Below are 18,142 nucleotides of genomic sequence, written 5' to 3'. Positions count from 1 at the left end.
TTTTGAACAGTTTGGCTTCCCTCTCCCTATCTTTTTCCTCTTTATTCCTCTTTTTAAAAACAACTACAGCCTATCATTCTACCTCTGCTGTCTGGCTGTATTTTTCCACTGCACTGACAACTACCAGTGAATAAAAGAAAGATGAGTTGTAGGCTCCTGTATTTTTGAACCAGGTAGCAAATCACAGAAGAATCTAGTACATAATTCTGCAAGGCTAACCATTGGGAGCAGTAAAGACCATTATTTTCTCCCTACTGTTGGCAGGGGTCAGCATCCCTGTCATTAGCTGTGTCAAACTATAATTGCATAACTGCGCTTTATGTGAGCAGATATCTGAAAACACTGTAAAGTTTCAAGTATGAAAATATACCAGTCCTTTTTACAGTACTGATTGAAATGGTCTCTGGAGGTGACACTTCAATACAGAAAGCCACAAGTATATTATTTATTGCTCTCTACATAAACATTTCAACTTATCATCCGACTTCTTTGAGCAGCCTGAAAACCCTGACCATATTCTTCTATCAAATTAAGACTCTCGGATTATCAAAGTTATTTCTTTTGTACCATTCAACTCAATCAAGGAACATGATGTTTCTTAAAATAAACTTCAACTGAACAGAGTACTCGTATTAGCCTGTAAATGTTAGAAATGCAATTATGCTTCAAGTTTCAAAAGGCAAAGAGTACAACCCCAACTCTAAATCTGTCTGTCCAGCGTAAGAGCTCCACTATGTTATTTCAAAGGCTGACCTATATACCACAGCATACTGTCCATTCTGTCTGTTTGTATAAGAGATACCTCACACAGTTGTCATAACCAACATTGTTTGCATTGTTCTTTCACTTTTCTCTCTCCATGGGTAGTGCAAGAGAAACAAGGAAAAGCCTGCATAACAATATATGCGGAGTATAATGAGCTTTCACAGCAGAGAGAAATATTAGACTAAGATGCTTAGAATGCTATTTTAGGTTTATAAAATAAAGATCTAAGCCGTCTTCTGAAACAAAGCCTGCCAACTGAAAATTGTAAGATAAGAGGCAACTGTTTGAATCTACATTTGTGCATTTTCCTTTGACTAAAGAAAAATGCACTGTCAATACCTCCCATGCACGTCCCCAGGAACTCACTCATATGCTATAAACAATCATCTGATCAGGAAAAAAAATAGGGCTAACGGAACAATTAGAAAACTTAAAAGCATAAGTATTTGTGGAATTCATTCTCGAGCAGACTTAAAATGTAAAGAACCAAAGTCTGCACATTTGTCAAAAAACAAACAAAACAAAACCTCAACAAAACCCCAAAAATACCCAGTCCAAAACCCAGGTATGAAAACAAGGGCCAAATCCACTAGTCAGTGTCCAAAGTGAGTTTAAACTAGCTTTATGAGAAATGAGATCCAGTTCTGAACGAGTTTTGCAGGTAAAGACCTAATCAAGATGACCATTCCAATCCTGAACACGGATCCATCACAGAACACAGATCCACCACACTCCAGCCATCATCTTCCTTCCTGGGAGAGATCAAGAGCAAACACTCAACCAAACTTACTGAACACAAAATTCTGCAGGCCTCCCGCCCTTCAAACTCCCTAAATACACACAGCATGAAAGTGAGTGACAGAGCAGCACTGTAGCATGACGACATGTTTAGAACAAGTCGGGTAAGTTTTCACAGCAATGTTAATCATTCTGGGCAAAGCGAGAGAGTGAAGGGGGTGAAAAACGAAATGTTCAGTAAATGTACACCTCCAAGGGGCCTGGCAAACCTAGTCCTGTCTATTTCACGTCATCAGTGGTCAGTTTCAAAGACACCTGAAAAAAGACATTCCTCCTATACTCTGTATCTCATATTGAAACATTCCTGGTAAGTCTTTTCCAAGCATAAAACATATGTCTCATGACTGTGCACTTTTAAGCACATTATCAGTTCAGGCAAAGTGAAACAGAAGAGTTGCAACTTGTCTACAGAATGAGGGTCTCATTTGCATTTAAAAAGAACAGTTTGCTCCCTCATACATGGCATGACTTAAAAGAAGCTTTAACCAGCTAGTAAGGAAATTCTGAAAATTACTTTCTAAATTAATTTATGCGATTTGCAGTGCAACCCACCAAAAATGATTTAAGGAACTTAACTGGAAAATGATTTAATATTTAAGTAATTCCTGATTTTCCAAAGCATTTAACTTTTAAATTAAATCTGGCCCACTATCTCAAGAATGATGAGTGAAATGTGTATTCAAGTCATTACCTTCTTTTTGAAGCTTTAAATCACTGATAGGTTTAATAACCTTTGTCCTGTTTCATTGCCAAACGGGTCTTCAGACACTTATGTGCTTATGCCATTAATATCAGCCCAAGCTTCTCACTTGGTGACACTTTCTAGTTACAACTTATGAAAACAGACAACAGAGAAAATAACGGCAAGCCACCGACCAAAGGTAGCAGTAGCCTCACGACTGCTCAGAGCACTTAGGAAAAATGAATGCACACACAGAGGCTCCTACGCATCTGGACTCTTCCCGCTCAACAAAGTTCACTCCCGGCACAAACTTCCCATCTATAGGGCAGGTTCGCCAGATGCTGCAAAATACAGTCAAAGCTCCGCTAACAGTCATACCTCTGGGATCCCTCCTGAAATGTCCTTAGGCATCCACCACAAAGGGCCAGATTTATCCCTGAATTCTATAACTCCATTGAGTATATGTGAAATGCAGCCAGGATGAATTTGGTCCTTTCTGCTGTGATTGGTAGATGAGACCATGTGGGAAATCTTTCCTGGAAACTGAGAGGGCTTCACCCCGCCGCCGCAGCCCCCGCGCTTGAGCACAGGCACACGCTCTGTCGCTGCTTATTTCTGAGCCGAGGCAGCTGCCCGGGATGAAAGAGCCGGCCCTGAACATCCCTCTGACTGACACGTGAGACCCTCACGACAATGGCCGAGCGCGGAGCCAGGCTGTCCGCGGCGGGGTGCGGGGCGGTGCGTGGCGGTGCGGTGCCCCCGGCCCGCTGTCCCCCCGCTGTCCCCCTGCTGTCCCCCGGGCCAGCCGCCGCCCCCCGCACCGGCGGGCAGCCCCGCGCGCTGCGCACGGCGGAGTTGGCGCTGCGAAAACATCCGCCGCAGCTGGCCCCGCACTTCCGTGGCAGGTTTCTAAACAACCCCCCGAGCGCCCAGGTTTAAACGCGTCTTGCGGGACGCGCTCGCTCCCGGCTTTCTCCCCTGGCAGGGGAGCGCTGAAGAAGTGCCCTGGGTTGCTCGCACTTCCTGATTTTTTCCTGCGGCCAGCGTTTTATTCATGTGCAAAGCCCATTCCGTAACAGCAGAGAAAGTGCAGCTCAAGCATAAAGCACCAGCTGGCTCAGGCCACCGAGGCAGTAACAATGCAGGAGCCCCAGCCCCCTTCCTCGGCAGCAAAAGTAATGCAAAGTGCTCCGGGATCGCAGCGCCAAACTCTCGTAAACAAACCCAGGATCTGGGCTAGCGGGAGCCTCCTCTGCAGTCCCTCCTTCCCCGGGGCTCGGGCACCTCAGACTTGGCTCGCCTCGGGTACTGACCCTATTTGCAGCTGTTTAATCAAGTCACAGAGAAATGGGGAAGGCAGTTGCACAGCCGGGACAAACTCAAGCCAGTGTTCTGAACAGACTTGTCACCCTTACACATCGTTGTTGTGCGTATAGAGCGAGGCGCGTGTATGCGTGTTTGTGTGTATATACAGATGCACACACACACACACACACACACAAACGTGCTCCCGGCACCGCCAAGTACCGCTTTGACACATGAACTGCAGGGTACGCGGCGGGGCAGAGTTTCTGCCGGTTTGTGGCGGGCGCGATCTTTCTCATTAACAGCAGCCCTGGAAATTCAAGTCCACCGCATCAACATCCCTGCTCCCGCTGTTTCTCCGAAAGGGAAGATGTTGTGGAAAATGCCTCCCCCACCCACCACCACCCCCCGCGCTCCAGCCGCCCGCCCCCAGACTACTCCGGGGTTTTAATTTGGGGTGCCTGCAGGGGGGCCGGTGCGTGTCCCGGCGGCCCCTCTCCGCGGCGGGCGGCACTGCGCTCCCCAAACCCCAACGCCCGGCGAACGCCGCTGCCCTCTGCCTCGCCGGTCAACGGGGTGCGCGGCTCGCCAAAGCGCAGCTCCCGCTCATGCAACGCGCCGCGACAACAGCACAATCGACAGCACAGATAAAACACCTCGGACGACACAAAACACGAGTCACCTTGTTGCAATAGTAGGGGTCCAGGCAGGGGGAAGGTCCCAAACAAGGCGTATCAGGAGCGGCTGCAGGCTGAGGAGGTGGTGAATAAAACCTTACGTCCATTTCACTAAAACATCAAGCAAACTCCTTTTCCTTTGGTCGTTAATGTTGGTGCAAAAAGGGGTGTGTGTGTGAGAGTGTGTGTGTGTATGTGTGTGTGTGTGTGTGTGTGAGGGGTGGGGGGGACACACACACAACAAGACTAAGAAGAATAAAAAAAGAGGTGCCTGACTTCAGTAGTCAAAGAAACACCTTCCCTGCCTCACATCCGTTTGTGGTTTGTAAAGAGAGAGAGGAGAGAGAGGAAAAAAAAAAAAATCTCTTCCAAAAAAGCACCGGTCTGCAGATGTCTGCGAGAGAATCAACAAACCCTCCTTCTTCTACGGCAGGGCAGGTAACTTCGAGTACTTATTGTTTCCCCCACGCATCGGCACCGGGGCGCTAGCTCCGTGTGTGCCTCTCTTTATGGGAGTCTCGGAGTTGGTTCGCTTCTCCCTCCCTCCCTCTCGCTCGCTCCCACTGTTCTGTTCCCGTTCTTTATTATTATTATTATTGTTATTATTATTATTATTGCTGATATTGTTATTAGTTATTTGGTCGGGCTTGGCGGCGGTGTATTTTGGTTGCCCTCCGCCGTGAGGAGCGGGGCCGGGGGGGGAGGCGGCGGCGGCAGCCGGGGCCCCCGCGCACCCCTGGGGGCAGCGGCGAGGCAGCCCGCCCGCGCTGGAATGGCCGCCCCGCGCCGCCCGGCTCTCTCGCCTCGGCTGGGCTCGGCTCGGCACGGCTCGGCGGGCGGCGGCAGGGGACACGGCGCGCTCCGCCGGCGGAGTCGCTGCTCCGAGTGTGCCTCACACAAAGGGGCCGGCGAGGGAAGAGCCATTTGCGGCCGCCGGGGACGGGGCTGGGAGTCGCGGAGAGGGGGCGCTGCCGCGCCCGCCATCCCGCTGCCGGCCCCGCCCTCTCCCGCCCGGCCCCCGGCACCGCCCGGCCCCCCGCCGGTTACTATGGCATCCCCTCGGCGGCCTGCCGCCGCGGCTGCCTGGGCCCGGCCCGGGGGCCGAGGGGAGGCGGGGGCGGGATGGCAGTGGTGGCACGGGAGCCAGGGGTTCGGCCCCGGGCCCTGGCCTCCAGGACGGGCCGACCACAGGCTGCCCGCTGCCCGGTGTGGCCGCGGCCAGGTCCCTTGCGGTGCCTCCGTGACTGCCCCCGGGCCGTCTCCACCCACCCCGCCCATCGCCACAACTTTTTGCGAAGGCCGGGGCAGCGGCCCCTGCCCCAGCTCCCCCGGCAGGCCTGTGAGGCGGGCCAGGGTCGAGCTGCAAGCGGGGCCCGGTGGGTTCGGTGAGCCCTTCGTCTTCTCTCCCAGCAGAGTGGAAACCGTTGCCCAGAGTTTGTGGCGGCAGAAATAAAGTGTGATCCATGTGCGTGCCTCAGAAACTAGGGAGCACCCATGAAATACCTCATCAGCTGAGGTCTGCCTGTTAGCTCCTAGCGCCTGGGCCTGGCCGTGGTGTGGGCAGTGCCGACACCAAGCGCAGTCTTCCTTACAGCAGCCTGGAGGAGGGAAACTTGAGATGGGCAAACCCAGAGGGGAGGAAAGAAGGGAAAGGGAAAGGGGTAGGGAAAATGAAGAGGAGCACAATTAGCTGCAAACAAGGGTCCTGACAAAGGCAAGTTGGGAATCCAGTGGGACTTGAGAGAGGGTTTGACGAGGAAAACAGGATTTAACAAAGCAAAACAGTGAAAGAAAGGGTGACTTCAAGACACCATGAGGGTTCCCACTGGGTTTCCTGCTGAGTCTCTGGTAGTTTTAATCAGGACAGAAGGGATGGAAGACAAAGGATACAGGAAGGACACTATACTGAGCTTAGATAATGCCCTCCAGAGGAACTGTATTATGAAAAGAAAGGAATGCCTTTTCCTCTTTAAATAAAAACAAATTAGTGAGTGCCACACAAATCAGCTGAGGTGATGACAATTAGCAGGAATGGTTACATTTATCAAATACTTGTGAACATTTCCTTCACAAAACAATTGGAATCTGAAGAACTTTTAGGAAGATCTGTAATGCACATTGTAACAAAAAACTGTCTTCTTGTCACTGAAAAAAACCCCCCACCCAAAACCCTACAACAGAGTAAAGATTTCAGGGGGACTCAGTATTTAAGGAGGAGGAAATAATGAATTTCAAGTGAAGAAATCATTGTTTTTTGTGAGCATCTACAACCTGTACCTGAGATAATTTGATATTGTAAAGAGTCCTTCAAGATAAAATCATGACTTTCCTCCATGTCCAACAACCTGCTTTCAGTAAAGCTTAATTATCTGGAAAAAATACATAAGTAATGTAAATGAAACTCTAGAGAAAACAGGTTTGAAGCAATATTCCTTTTTCAGAATTATTTGATCAAAAATATCTCTGAAGATTTTTGGTTGTCAGTTCAACACAATTTAACTCGGATGGCAATAAATGTTTTCCTTAAATACGTAATTACAAGAGGATATCAGCTGGTTTCTTTTTAACGGTATTTGAAAGCCCCATGGCTTTGGAGAAAAGCTTGAAAACATGACCCAGAAAAAGCTCCAAAAACCACAGGAAAAGACATTAACTTTTTTATTTTTTTTAAATCTCATGATTTTTTGGCGTCTGACTCATTATTTTGCATGTTTGGGATTAGACATTTTGAAAGTTAAAGAATCCTAAAAAAGACTTTCTTTTGCAAGAAATGTGCTTGACGCTTGACAGATATATCACTGCTGCAAATGGCTGATATGTGGACCATAATTTGACAAAGTGAATGGGAGACAGATTGCAAGCTCTGTATTGAAAAGCTGCTGTTGAGAAACTTGCTATTCATGGACCACGGATTAGTTTTCAGCCTGTTGTGGAGAAAGGTGGTAGAGATACACTGATTCTAGAAGAGCTGGTCTGGGCAACCAGAGTATGCGGGTGCATACAAGTGTATGCAGGTACAGTGATGCCAATGCAAGCCAAAGATGTCAATACCAGAATGACTATAACGTTCAATGACAATAGAGATTTGGCTTTATGTTTATATGAAATGTTACTGACTAGTGCCTTAAGGAAGACTTCAAGTTCCTAGGAGTCTGCAGGAGTTTACAACTATACCATTTGCTTTGCACAGCACTTCAAGTTATTTTCAGTACTTAATGATGCAGGCCCTGGGAGGTCATAAAATTTTTGCTGCTACTTACAGAGATGATTTAATCATCAAAATGGTAAAAAAAACCCTGAGATTTGTGGCAGTTATCTGAACAGTTTGTAAAAATAAAAAAGCTATATATATATATTAATCCCTTAAGTGTTCTTTTGTTTTGTAAGGGATGTTTCCTCTGGGGTTTTCAGAATAATGCATTAGTGCAGACTGGAACTGAAAATGTTAACACTATTGTAGGCTTTCCCTCTATGAACTGAGAAAGCAGAGGCCCTTTCCAGGATAATTCAACAGTATATCAAACTCGGCCAGTTAAGTTCATGTAAGTGCATTTTCTAGAAAAAGTTGCAACAGAGTAAAAAGCATGAATCAGGTTTTAGAAGCTTAAAAGGAACATTTGTTCAGAAGGACAGTGGGTTTTTAAAGCCATTCAACATTCAAGTGAATGTCTCCAAAATAGTCTTGATAGAGGTTCCTGTACCAGCATATGAGTGTCATTGCTTTTCTCATACATATATAGGAACAAATGTCTCGAGAAACATGATCTGTATCTGCTGATACTAAAAAAGTTGTTATTTTTTAAAATGCTGTCTGCTGGAGTGAGACGCCGTAGTATGAATATTCTCCATGCAATGGAGAACTCATATGACATTCCTTGCCAAACAGCATTGTGGATGCCAGAAGTTTGCATAGCAGACTGGAGACTTAAGGAGGTCATTAGACAGACAAACGAAAAATGGATCAGCAACTCCTTTGAGCTGAAAATAGCTGTTGGTAGAGACACAGGGGTAGAGGATGGAGGGAAGTATTGCACACACTTGCCCTCTGTTCACGCTGTCACGCCTAGAGCCATAGCTGGAGGCAGAGTACTGGCAGGGCAGACAGTCTATACCAGTAGAGCCATTTGCATGTTCTCATGGAAGGTCTGCAATGGTCAGACTGTCAGAATTAAAAGAAACAAGCATGTCCAAGATGACAGAGGTAATTTTCTTGTCTGCCTTAATGTCTCACCCAGCTACTCCATCTAGTATATTGGAGGGCCATCAAGTGGGCGTAAATCATGTTCTCAGCCAAAAAGAAGTGAAAATATCTTAGTTTAAAAAAGAATCTAGCCCAACATCTTTTTGTTTTAATCTCACATGTCTATACCCAGTTTTATTTGGGATCTCCAGACAAAGATGTCTGATCATCTATTACGAAGAGAAGATTTCCTGATTTTCCCAAGTAGAAAGAAATGTGAGACCGTAATGATGGCTTATTATTTTTATACATAGGCACCACAAGGTCCTTCTCATGAGGTTGGCTCTTATTTAAAGAAAAAAATTCCCTTACAAATTTAAAAACAGCTGTATGGGAAAGTAATTTTGCTTCCTGTTTTGTGGACTGTACTTTGGGAGCCACGAGGGCAAGATAACCTAAAAGGGGAGTGATGAGGTTTTGCTGAGAAAATCCCTCCTGCTGAAAATTTTGCTTTACTTGCTGACTCAGGGGACTATTTACCTTTCAGAACAAAGCTCAATGTTCATCAATTTCTAGAGAGTAGTTAATTAAATAATAATAGGATGAAGGGTCTGTCCCTTTTGTGTGGCTATCCTGTTTTATGTTTTATGTTATTAAACTGGGTATGACACTTGGGTCTGGGAAGATGCAAAAGTTAATGATTTTAAGATTACGTAATATTTAAACCAAAGTAATTAATCTGGTCTTGTCATCAGAATGAACTCAAATCCTTTTAAGAAATAGTTTTATTTAAAGTGTTGTTGTTATTCTGAGTGTGTACTCACAAGTAGGCATGAATCAGTGTATTTAAACAGAAAAAATTGCAATATGGTATCAAAGCTTAGTAGTGGTGATATATGTTTCAGAGTATTTGAACAGTTTGTAATGCTACCTAATAGTGTGCCAAATCAAGTGTTGTCAAACATGTAATGAAAGAGGCGGCTATTTTATTATTTTAGCCACTGCTCCTGTCTTGTTTAGTTTGTTAAATGTAAAAATGACTGGCACCAAATTATCACACTTGCATGGAAATAAATTGCTCTTATCTCTATAAGGAAGTAAAGTTCACTTCTAAGTAGTTAAGGAAAGCCCCTGACTTCCCTTTCTAACAAGGGAAAGAGAAAACCTGAGTATTGCCATGTCTTCTCATTCTAAACAAATGATACGCAGACAATTTAACAGATAGAGGAGGAATAAACACATAGGCTGAACCTGAACTGTGTTTTACATCTCACGAAAGGTTCTTACACACTCATCTGCCATTGCCTACAGTAGGAATTAAGCACACAACATCTCACAGAATCAAGGTCTTAAATAACCATGAAAAAAATATAAAAATGTAGAATTCACCTTGCATATTTGCAGCTTTGATCTGTTTCCATATGCTGCAAAGACACTGCCATCTGGTTCAAGTTACCAAATTTAATGTGGCCTTGCAGACATACAAAAGGTAGGCCAATCTTGAAAGAAAATATTTCACTGGGCTTTGGAATCAAGCTATTTCTCATGGTCAGAGAAACAAAGGGAAACATGAAGTTCCTTTTTTCCTCTTCCTGTATTTCCTGTCTTACAAAGTGATTTTATATGAGATACTCTGTCCACATGGTATGCAAGAAGGCTCAAAAATACATCTCAGTATGGTGTATGCTAGTTCTCAATTGCAAGATATACCCAAGTGTTAAGGTTGCCAATTTTCCACTCTTCCACTTATCTTGTTAAATCAATCATGAAACATCTAGAAAGTACAAGGGATCAGGAATTTTTGGTTTCATGCTATTTTTTTCTGAAGTGTACTGGAGAACTGTACTGAGGGGTTTCAGAAACAAGTTTTTTTAAGGAAAATTGTGTTTTCAGCAGTCTATTTTGCAAATTAAAAAGCCTATCTAAAGGTATTTTGGTTTTTCCTCCAAAAAGTGGGGATCCATAGAAGTTATTCAAATGTTATCTAGGGACTGCATCATATGCAGATGTCTTGAGAACAAATCTGTACAAATGTTTGATACCATTAAAAATACCTATATATATTTGCAGACATTTTATGTGTCAGCTGAATAGTCAGGAAAAAGGAAAGAGAGAAGAGAGGACTGGTTGCAAGCAGAGACAGGTGACAATATGAGGACTAGTCTGTATCACCAGTTTTTCCATAGCATTGAAAAGGGAATTCTTATCTGCCAAGGCAGATGCCAAGCAGATGATTAATCAGTTTTCAGTTCAGAACAATGAAGTCATCATTCTCCTTTTTGATAAAACTCCCAAACAGAGCTGAATTGCCCCTGCATGAGCTCTCCTGGCATGAGATCTTTACAGGCTTAGTTAAAACCTCTTTTTTCTATGCTGTGCTGTCTCATCTGCCTCAGATGTCTTTTGCTAGAGAACAGTTTTCATTGTCCTTTATATTCACAAGGGCTCTGTGAAGCAATACCTTGGATGTTTCTTAAAGCTCCAAGCAAGGTGGGTCTTTCAACAGGAGACTCCCACCCCATTATGTGAAAAAGTAGTCCATGTACCTTCTTTTATGTGCTTTTAATTAGTACTTCAAGCCCAGAATTATAGATGCTAATAGAAAGAGAGATCCAAACTCCGTTCTCTCTGAGTACATATAAATATAGCAGAGCTCACAGAGTAAAAAATTATTTTTAGGCCTGAAGGTATTACAGCTTACCTTTTTTTTATATAATTATTTTTTATAATAAAACTAGAGAAAGTAAAAAGCAAAAAGGTGTGCTTGAATTTAATCTGCTTCCCTATGAACTTATGGTTACCATCAGAAATGCACCACACAAGGGGCACAGAGGTCATTTGAAGTGCAGAACGTTGGGACTTCACTACAGCTTCCTGTTGTAGCAGATGAATCCTGTCTCATTCACACCCGATAGACTGATACAGATACATCATCCAACATGTTATCCGCCATCAGTTTTTAAGGGGTATGATAAATTGTCAGACTGCTGGCTTGAAAACAGAATTTCCTTCTTCGCTGAGATTTCAGCATTTTCCTACTGGATCTCCAGGAATTTCAGACCACCTTTCTTCTAACTACATGGTTCTTTTCTCAGTGGAGCTGTCAACCTCAAATCTAATAAAAACTCTCTGTCATCCTTTTTTGGGCTTTCTAGTTTGACAGTTTCATGTCATAGCTTTGTTCCACAATAAAAATAAAAAATCTCTAGGTGTTAAACAAGTCCTTGGAAAACTGTAAGTGATAGAGTCAGCATTTACAGAACATGTCACAATAGGTCTGACTGACCTTGGCAGCAGTAGCAGATCACCATTTCTCATGGATGAGCTATTCCTGAATGTCTGTTCTCTATGCTGTATGAGGCAGAAATACTTTTTCTGGATCAAGGCTACTACTTTCTGCATGTCTTGTTCTTTTAACAGAGATTGTCTATTATAGAGACATGCTTAATATTACTATTTAAGGAATATCTTCATTCCTATTAATTCCTGAAATCCTGTGTCCTGTTCTATGGTATCTGAAGATAAAAATATATCAGTGGTGTTATTTTCAAGTCTTATACTAATTTGTTGAGGATTATTTGTTTGAGGATTTTGTGTGTTTTACTTTTTATCACCTACAAAGATTAATGTTTGTGGGTGTCCTCCAAATCATCTGCCTTAGTGTAACCACAATGTTTTTTTTTTTATTGGAATGGTCCTTGTTCTGTTGTTTTGGGTTTTGGTTTTTGTTTTTTGTTTTTTTTTCCGTTTTTCAGGAGTACCAGTTGAAGGGAATGAATAGTCAGTATTGATTGTTCATCTTTAAAAACAGATGCTTCAGTAGCATGTGTAAGTACAGCAGAGTTGAACACGCATGTTAATCAGATGCTATGAAGCATGTGGAGGGGAAGCCCCAAGTCACATTTGAAATTATCAAGCTTTTAGCAATTTGTTGAATGCATATGGATTTATAAGAGCTGCATGGAGACAGTTGCCTGTGTAATGCACTGACAGTAATTAAGTAAAACCAAAGAATAACTAGAAATAGAATAAGGAGAAACTCAGACTTGCTCACAGTTGTAGAACGTAGAAAAAATACCCATCCTCCTAAGATAACCTTCCCTCTCCCCACAGCGGAATTTCCCTGCTTTGAAGCTATCTTGAGAAGGCACAATTTGCAATTTGCCCAAGAGGTCAGCTGGCCCAAACTGCTGTACCCCAGGGTAGGAGGTGGTTTCAAAGCTAAGAGCCCCTCTGGAAGAATGGTTTGCAAGTGTCTTTCTTTTGAATAAAGTGTGGCCTCCACTGGTTGCTGTTATGTTCAGGACAAGGGGGAAAAAGTTGACCGAGAAAGAAGGTCCCGTGCCATCATGTGGGACAAAATCTTAGTTCGATATCAACTCCAAGGTTCCTTTTTAGCTCACTGGAGAAATAAGTCATAAGTATTGAAATGTGTATAGGTAGAACTCTACAGGGGGGGGAGAGAGCTAAAGCATGTGTTTACACATGCTGAGAGTTATGCTTGTCCTACGTCTGCCTGCCTGTCTCTCATTATCATGGAATTTGTCAGTTATGTGTGTTAAAAAATAAATATAGTCAGTTGCTGAGACTAACAATAATGTACTTTCTGGTTTATTTTTGTCACTTTTGTTTCTGTAAGCATCAAAAAAAAAAAAAAAAAAAAAAAAGGAAAGTAAAGGAAATCATAAAAACCCCAAACTGTCCAGGGCAGAATTTAACCTGGGCCCATGGAGACGATGCAGACTGAAAGAACCTTGAAGTAGAAAGTACCTTTAAGGAGAGATGTACCATAAAGAAAAATTTTAAGGAATCTGAGCCCAAGTAATTTTGCTACAATGCCTAGCTACACTGAGAAGAGTAAAGGGTATGGAGACACAATATTTCTGAATTTCCATGTCTTTGTGGGTTTAAGTCAGACCCTTAACCCTATTTGAATATAGAATTTTTGTAGTTTAATACATTTCATACAGAAAGTATAAAGAAGATTTAATAACTGTCTCTTAGCTGTGGTTTATCTCTACCTCAGAGAAAGCCAAAATGAGTTTCTAGTGAAATGGCTGAAAAAGCGTACACACTAAGTCTTCTATCAAATTATTTCCAGTCTTGCTGATTTGTAAAAGATCTTTCAGAAAGATTCTGTCTTTCTATGTAGAATGTTAAAGTTTGATTCTGTGCCCAAAATTTATAAAAGGAATTACAAATAACTAGTGAAAGTCTAGCCTGCCATCTTCTGCTTTTTAAGACTCCTGAGACTGCTTGCTATCACATGGAATCTGTGCTGGTGGTTAACCCAAGTTTTTCTCTCAAAAAAGAAGATTATATTCTGATGTATTACATGTTTCTGGCTGTAATAGCAATTAAATATCTTGGAAGAAAAAAATCAAATCCCCAGGCTTCTGTGCCTTTTTGTTTTTCTCTTTCAGATGTGCGTCACAGATAAAGGACTAACTTTGTGAACACACTCTTAGGGTAATAAGAACACAAAATGAACAATAGTTATGTAATTAGTCAGCAGACACAAGTATTCCAAGATAAGATCTTCTGAAGTATCATAGAAATACAACTCGAATACTTAATGTTACTGTTGTCAACTATTAAAAATGGAAATATTTCTGCAGCATTTCAGTTTCTCTGGATAGCTTTGCATGAGACTGAGGTGTTCTTGGGGAGTGAGATTGCACAAGGGCAGTTAACTACTTTCCTCCTACCCCAGAAGCAAATTAGCCCACTGGCACAATTTAAAGCAACAAAATCAGGCTGGGTTTGTAGGCATGTGTTTGCCCTGCTTCCCCAGCCTTTTTCCTGTCTTAGGTGGTATAAAGGCATCTCTTAGCTTTGACTGTGCTGCAAAAGTTATTCATATTTTAATAAAAGCAGTTTTGTAACACTCCAACACAAACATTTGAGCATGGTAAACTGGAGCCATCAAAAGGTATAAACTAGCAGTGTTAATGCAATCGATCTCATGGAATCACTATTGCTGAAATTTGGGCTATAACACATATGAAATACTGTATATCCTCCAGCAGCTTCCCAAAGTGTTCTCCATGCACACCCAAAAAGGCCAGAAAAATTCTCCTTTAACCTGATGGGAAGAAATTTGTAGAGGTGCACATGTTATCACACACAAATTAAGGGATACACTCCCATAATTACTAGCGCTGCTTGTGCTAAGTTAGTATGGCACAGCATCCAGGTGCTGGGTGTTATTGATAGTTCTGCTTTGGAAACATACTCAAATATGCTTCTGTGCCATCTGGTGTTTCTGATTCAGGAGAATCTCTGTATTTGTTTGTCTTCCTCCAACACTCAGAATCAAGTGTCCAGGTCTGCTCTTTCGTACGGTTTGATTCATTTGAGAGTTTTTGTTCCTAGCGTAACAAAGGTGTGGTTTTGCAGTCAGCTTCAGCAAATTTAAATCCATGCTGCTGCTGCAAGTGGTGGTGTTGTTCTCCTTTCCTCCCTCCTCCAGCTGCATCTTTCTGCTGCCTTCCTGTGGGGGGTAAGGATGCTCACGGCTGCACGGTCAGCCGTATCAGGAGCTGGCTGAAAATGAGTGTGTAGCTCAGATGTGTGGTGAACCGTTTGGGGGTTTTTAATCTAGCTGACTGTGTGGCAGCATGAAAACTGGTGATGAAACATAGAAGAGTATTTACCTAGGTCTGAGGCAAGGAGGGAGGAGAGGGTGGAGAGAGTGGGCATGCCTCCATACTTAGGTTAGCTTAAACCAATAATGAAATGGCACAAAGAAGTCCTCTTGCTAAACTCTGAGATGAAACGTGCTTCTGGTATTAAGGAAGACCAAACCTTGGAAAATTCCAGTGCTTTTTTCTTTTTTCTTCTTTTTTTTAAGACTTACTTTTTGCGTAGTGTAATAACCTGAAGACTTGAAGCAGGTCCATCATACAGGAAAAATAAATAGTGGATATTGAGTGGAAACAATGGCAAGAGCTAGACAGCTCATGTAGATCCAGTCACTGGTCACTAGTTTTCCCTAAAATATTATTGGTGGGGAGAATGTTGAAATACTCTTAAACACACCCAAAATTATCAGAAAAGTATGCAGTTTCTAAGCTTTGCCTGGGATGAAAGCTCATTGAAATAAATGTGTTGCTTCCTTTTTTTGGGGTTTTTTTTTTTTTTGTTTGTTTTGTTTTGTTTTTGTTTTGTTTTTGGGGTTTTTTGTCATTGATCACATCTCTCTTCCTGCAATTCTTACCTACCCAGTAGGGCCCGTGAAACTGTGGTACTGGAGGTGAAGTGATTCCTTTGGGTTATATCGGCATGTGAGTTGGGAAGGGAGCAGGGGGACTGTGAGGGGAAGGGAGGGGGAATGGGGGAAACAGATGGATCCTAGATTATGCTGCAGCTGAGATTGAAATAAAATGTCACCTTAAAACGGGGTGTCTGCTGCTTCTATGAAACTCTTGGGGATAATTCATCTGCCACTTGATAAATTGGCAGGGTTTCTTTCCAGGTTCTCTCCTCTATTCTCCTTCATGCTTTGTATGTGTATACATGTGTGTGAGGTTTGTGTATGTAATTTTCAAGATGCCTGGCCCCTTTTTTCTCCTTGGCTAACTTCTGAAATAGAGCTGTCAGGGTGATTCCAGCATTTGGAGCCATATTCTTTCTGACAGAATATAACTCTTCTCCACAGTTTTCCTTTTTTATGGCCTGAAGTCAATGGGAATATTCAACGCAACCTAAGGTCAGGTTCTTGAATTTTAACACAATTTCCCATGAGAACTAGAAGGACGAAAAATCCCTTAAGACAGGGAACAAAAAGCAGAACAGTATTATAAGGAGTCAAGACTTGTTATGTGATGTTAAAAAATGAGCATGAAGAAGTTTCAGATCTGGGGGGATGAACTTCGTTTAATCTGTCTGGAATTTAACACCAGTCACTGTGTTATCAGTCATTTGTACAGAAGTGTTGAACTCTGAGAGCAGCTAGCCATGCTAGCAATCCTGAACTTCAGTAGGTCAGCTGAAAGAAGGTAGATCAAATCAAGTAATTTCAAAAATGTGTTGAAATATAACACACAGTCATGTGAATCTATATGACATGGAAGGATTTACAACTATGCCGTAACAATGGGCTATACAGGAATATGAACACCAGTTTCTTGTTGAGTACTTTAAAATGTAGAAAAAGACTCACTTATGAGATGGACAGATTTGGCTAGTTCCTTTATAGCTGATCAGTGTTATTATTTGATATCTTGGGAGGCAGAGATTGTGAGCAATTTAGTCGACAAAGAATTTTGTAATCCTGAGAAGAAATGGTGATGTTAACTTATTTTCTGCAAAGGAAGAGGTTTTCGTGCCTGTGCCCACCTCCACAGAGAAGAAATTCACAGGGACCTGGTTTTTATCTAGGCAAAGTTTCCCATATAGTAAGTGGAAATTTTAGATTGCTCTAATATCGGTTGAACTTTGAAAAATATAAATTCTCATGTTCTACACATTTCTGATGTCAGGATTCTTGGGTTTTGCAATAGTAAAATAGGATGACAAGGGAAGTGTTGATATTTACAAACTCTTTGAAGATATAAGGTGCTGTATATATAGAAATCGTAACTTTTATATGGCTTTGGATGTGCTAAAACTGCATTGTATTTCGTTGGCGGTACAACTTTATGTTAATCAATGAAGAATCTGGGTATTAAATTTAGAGAAGAGTATTTTACTATATATGTTCCATTAAGAAAGACAAAATATGCTTTATTGATGTAATATTTTAAGCTCTTTCACTTCCTCAAATGTCAGCTGTCAAATTTTGTTGCCATCCTTAGTAACAGCTGCAAAGTGAGACATTTTCCCATTTTTCTACATTTGGAGGGCCTTACCTTCCAATAATAATCCTATCAACTTATCAGTGGTTTAAAAAACAGGTTTTAAATGGAAACATTGGCTAAGAATTGTATTTTATCTATGATGCAGCATTGCAGGGAGTAAGATAAACTCCACAGAGTAAAACGTGCTATAGGGAAAAAAAGTAGAAGCAATCTGGCCCATAGCAAGAGGAACTACAAAAAATCCAGCTTTCTGAATGATGACCAGTCCAATTACATTTAAGCATTTTATGGAAAACCTACTCTGCAGGATATTTATGGTATTGAAAGTGCCTCTGCAGATTTCGCCTCCCTATTTTTTTTTTTAAGTCTTACCATAACAATATCAATTATTTCACATTCTGTCTTCAGTCTGCTTCATGTTCCCATGTCTTGCCTCTCCCTCCCTCTCCCCCTTCTCCACACTCTTTCTCTCTTTCTCATATCATCTCAGAGTTGTTAGAAAAAAACACTGCCTTTTTGTGTGTGATGTTCTTCAGCTTTAGCAATTTTCCATTTCACTTCTTTCTCGTTACACTTTTTCCATTTAATATTTGGGGAGAAAAAACATTCTATTTAAAGGTGAGCCAAATATACCGTCACAATGTTTTGGCCCAAGTTAGTATTTTCAAATATAAAGTTTACTTACAGTTTCCTGTGCTTTCCATTTGACTGTTACTGAAGAAAGAGGAGGGGAAAAAAAGGTCTTCACTTTTACCATCAGCAGCAGGTGCACTTTTACAACTGCCACTGTTACTTGTCCCTCATCTAGTTTGCACAGCTTGGAAGCTCTGCAGGCTTGCTTACGCAGCCCAGGTCTCATGACAGCACAACTTGTTTGTGGGAGGACATTGGTCTGGATCTAATATGGCCTCGTGAGTATATTTTAGGGGGAGAC

At 42.3% G+C, this 18,142-nt stretch overlaps 1 protein-coding gene and 1 long non-coding RNA gene across 4 annotated transcripts in view; one reads left to right on the top strand and one right to left on the bottom strand.

Moving 5' to 3' along the window:
• TOX (thymocyte selection associated high mobility group box) overlaps positions 1-4,659 on the bottom strand; it is a 224,796-nt gene extending 220,137 nt beyond the window's left edge. The window contains exon 1 of one of the 3 annotated variants that reach the window (XM_056331987.1): positions 4,233-4,659. In XM_056331987.1, coding sequence (XP_056187962.1) covers positions 4,233-4,334 — 102 coding nt within the window. In that variant the 5' untranslated portion in view covers positions 4,335-4,659. Of the gene's footprint in view, positions 1-2,623; positions 2,863-4,232 lie in introns of those variants that run through there. The other 2 variants (XM_056331990.1, XM_056331986.1) reach the window with 2 other exon arrangements.
• The window catches only part of LOC130146146 (uncharacterized), a 45,916-nt gene continuing 32,305 nt past the window's right edge, over positions 4,532-18,142 (top strand). Inside the window, exon 1 of the long non-coding RNA XR_008820774.1 lies at positions 4,532-4,665. This is a non-coding gene — a long non-coding RNA (uncharacterized LOC130146146). The remainder of the gene's footprint in view (positions 4,666-18,142) is intronic.

The sequence above is a fragment of the Falco biarmicus genome, chromosome 3, assembly GCF_023638135.1.
Source record: "Falco biarmicus isolate bFalBia1 chromosome 3, bFalBia1.pri, whole genome shotgun sequence".
Classification (NCBI taxonomy): domain Eukaryota; kingdom Metazoa; phylum Chordata; class Aves; order Falconiformes; family Falconidae; genus Falco; species Falco biarmicus.
The sequence above is the reverse complement of the archived record's forward strand: the minus strand, read 5'-3'. Positions and strand labels throughout refer to the sequence as shown.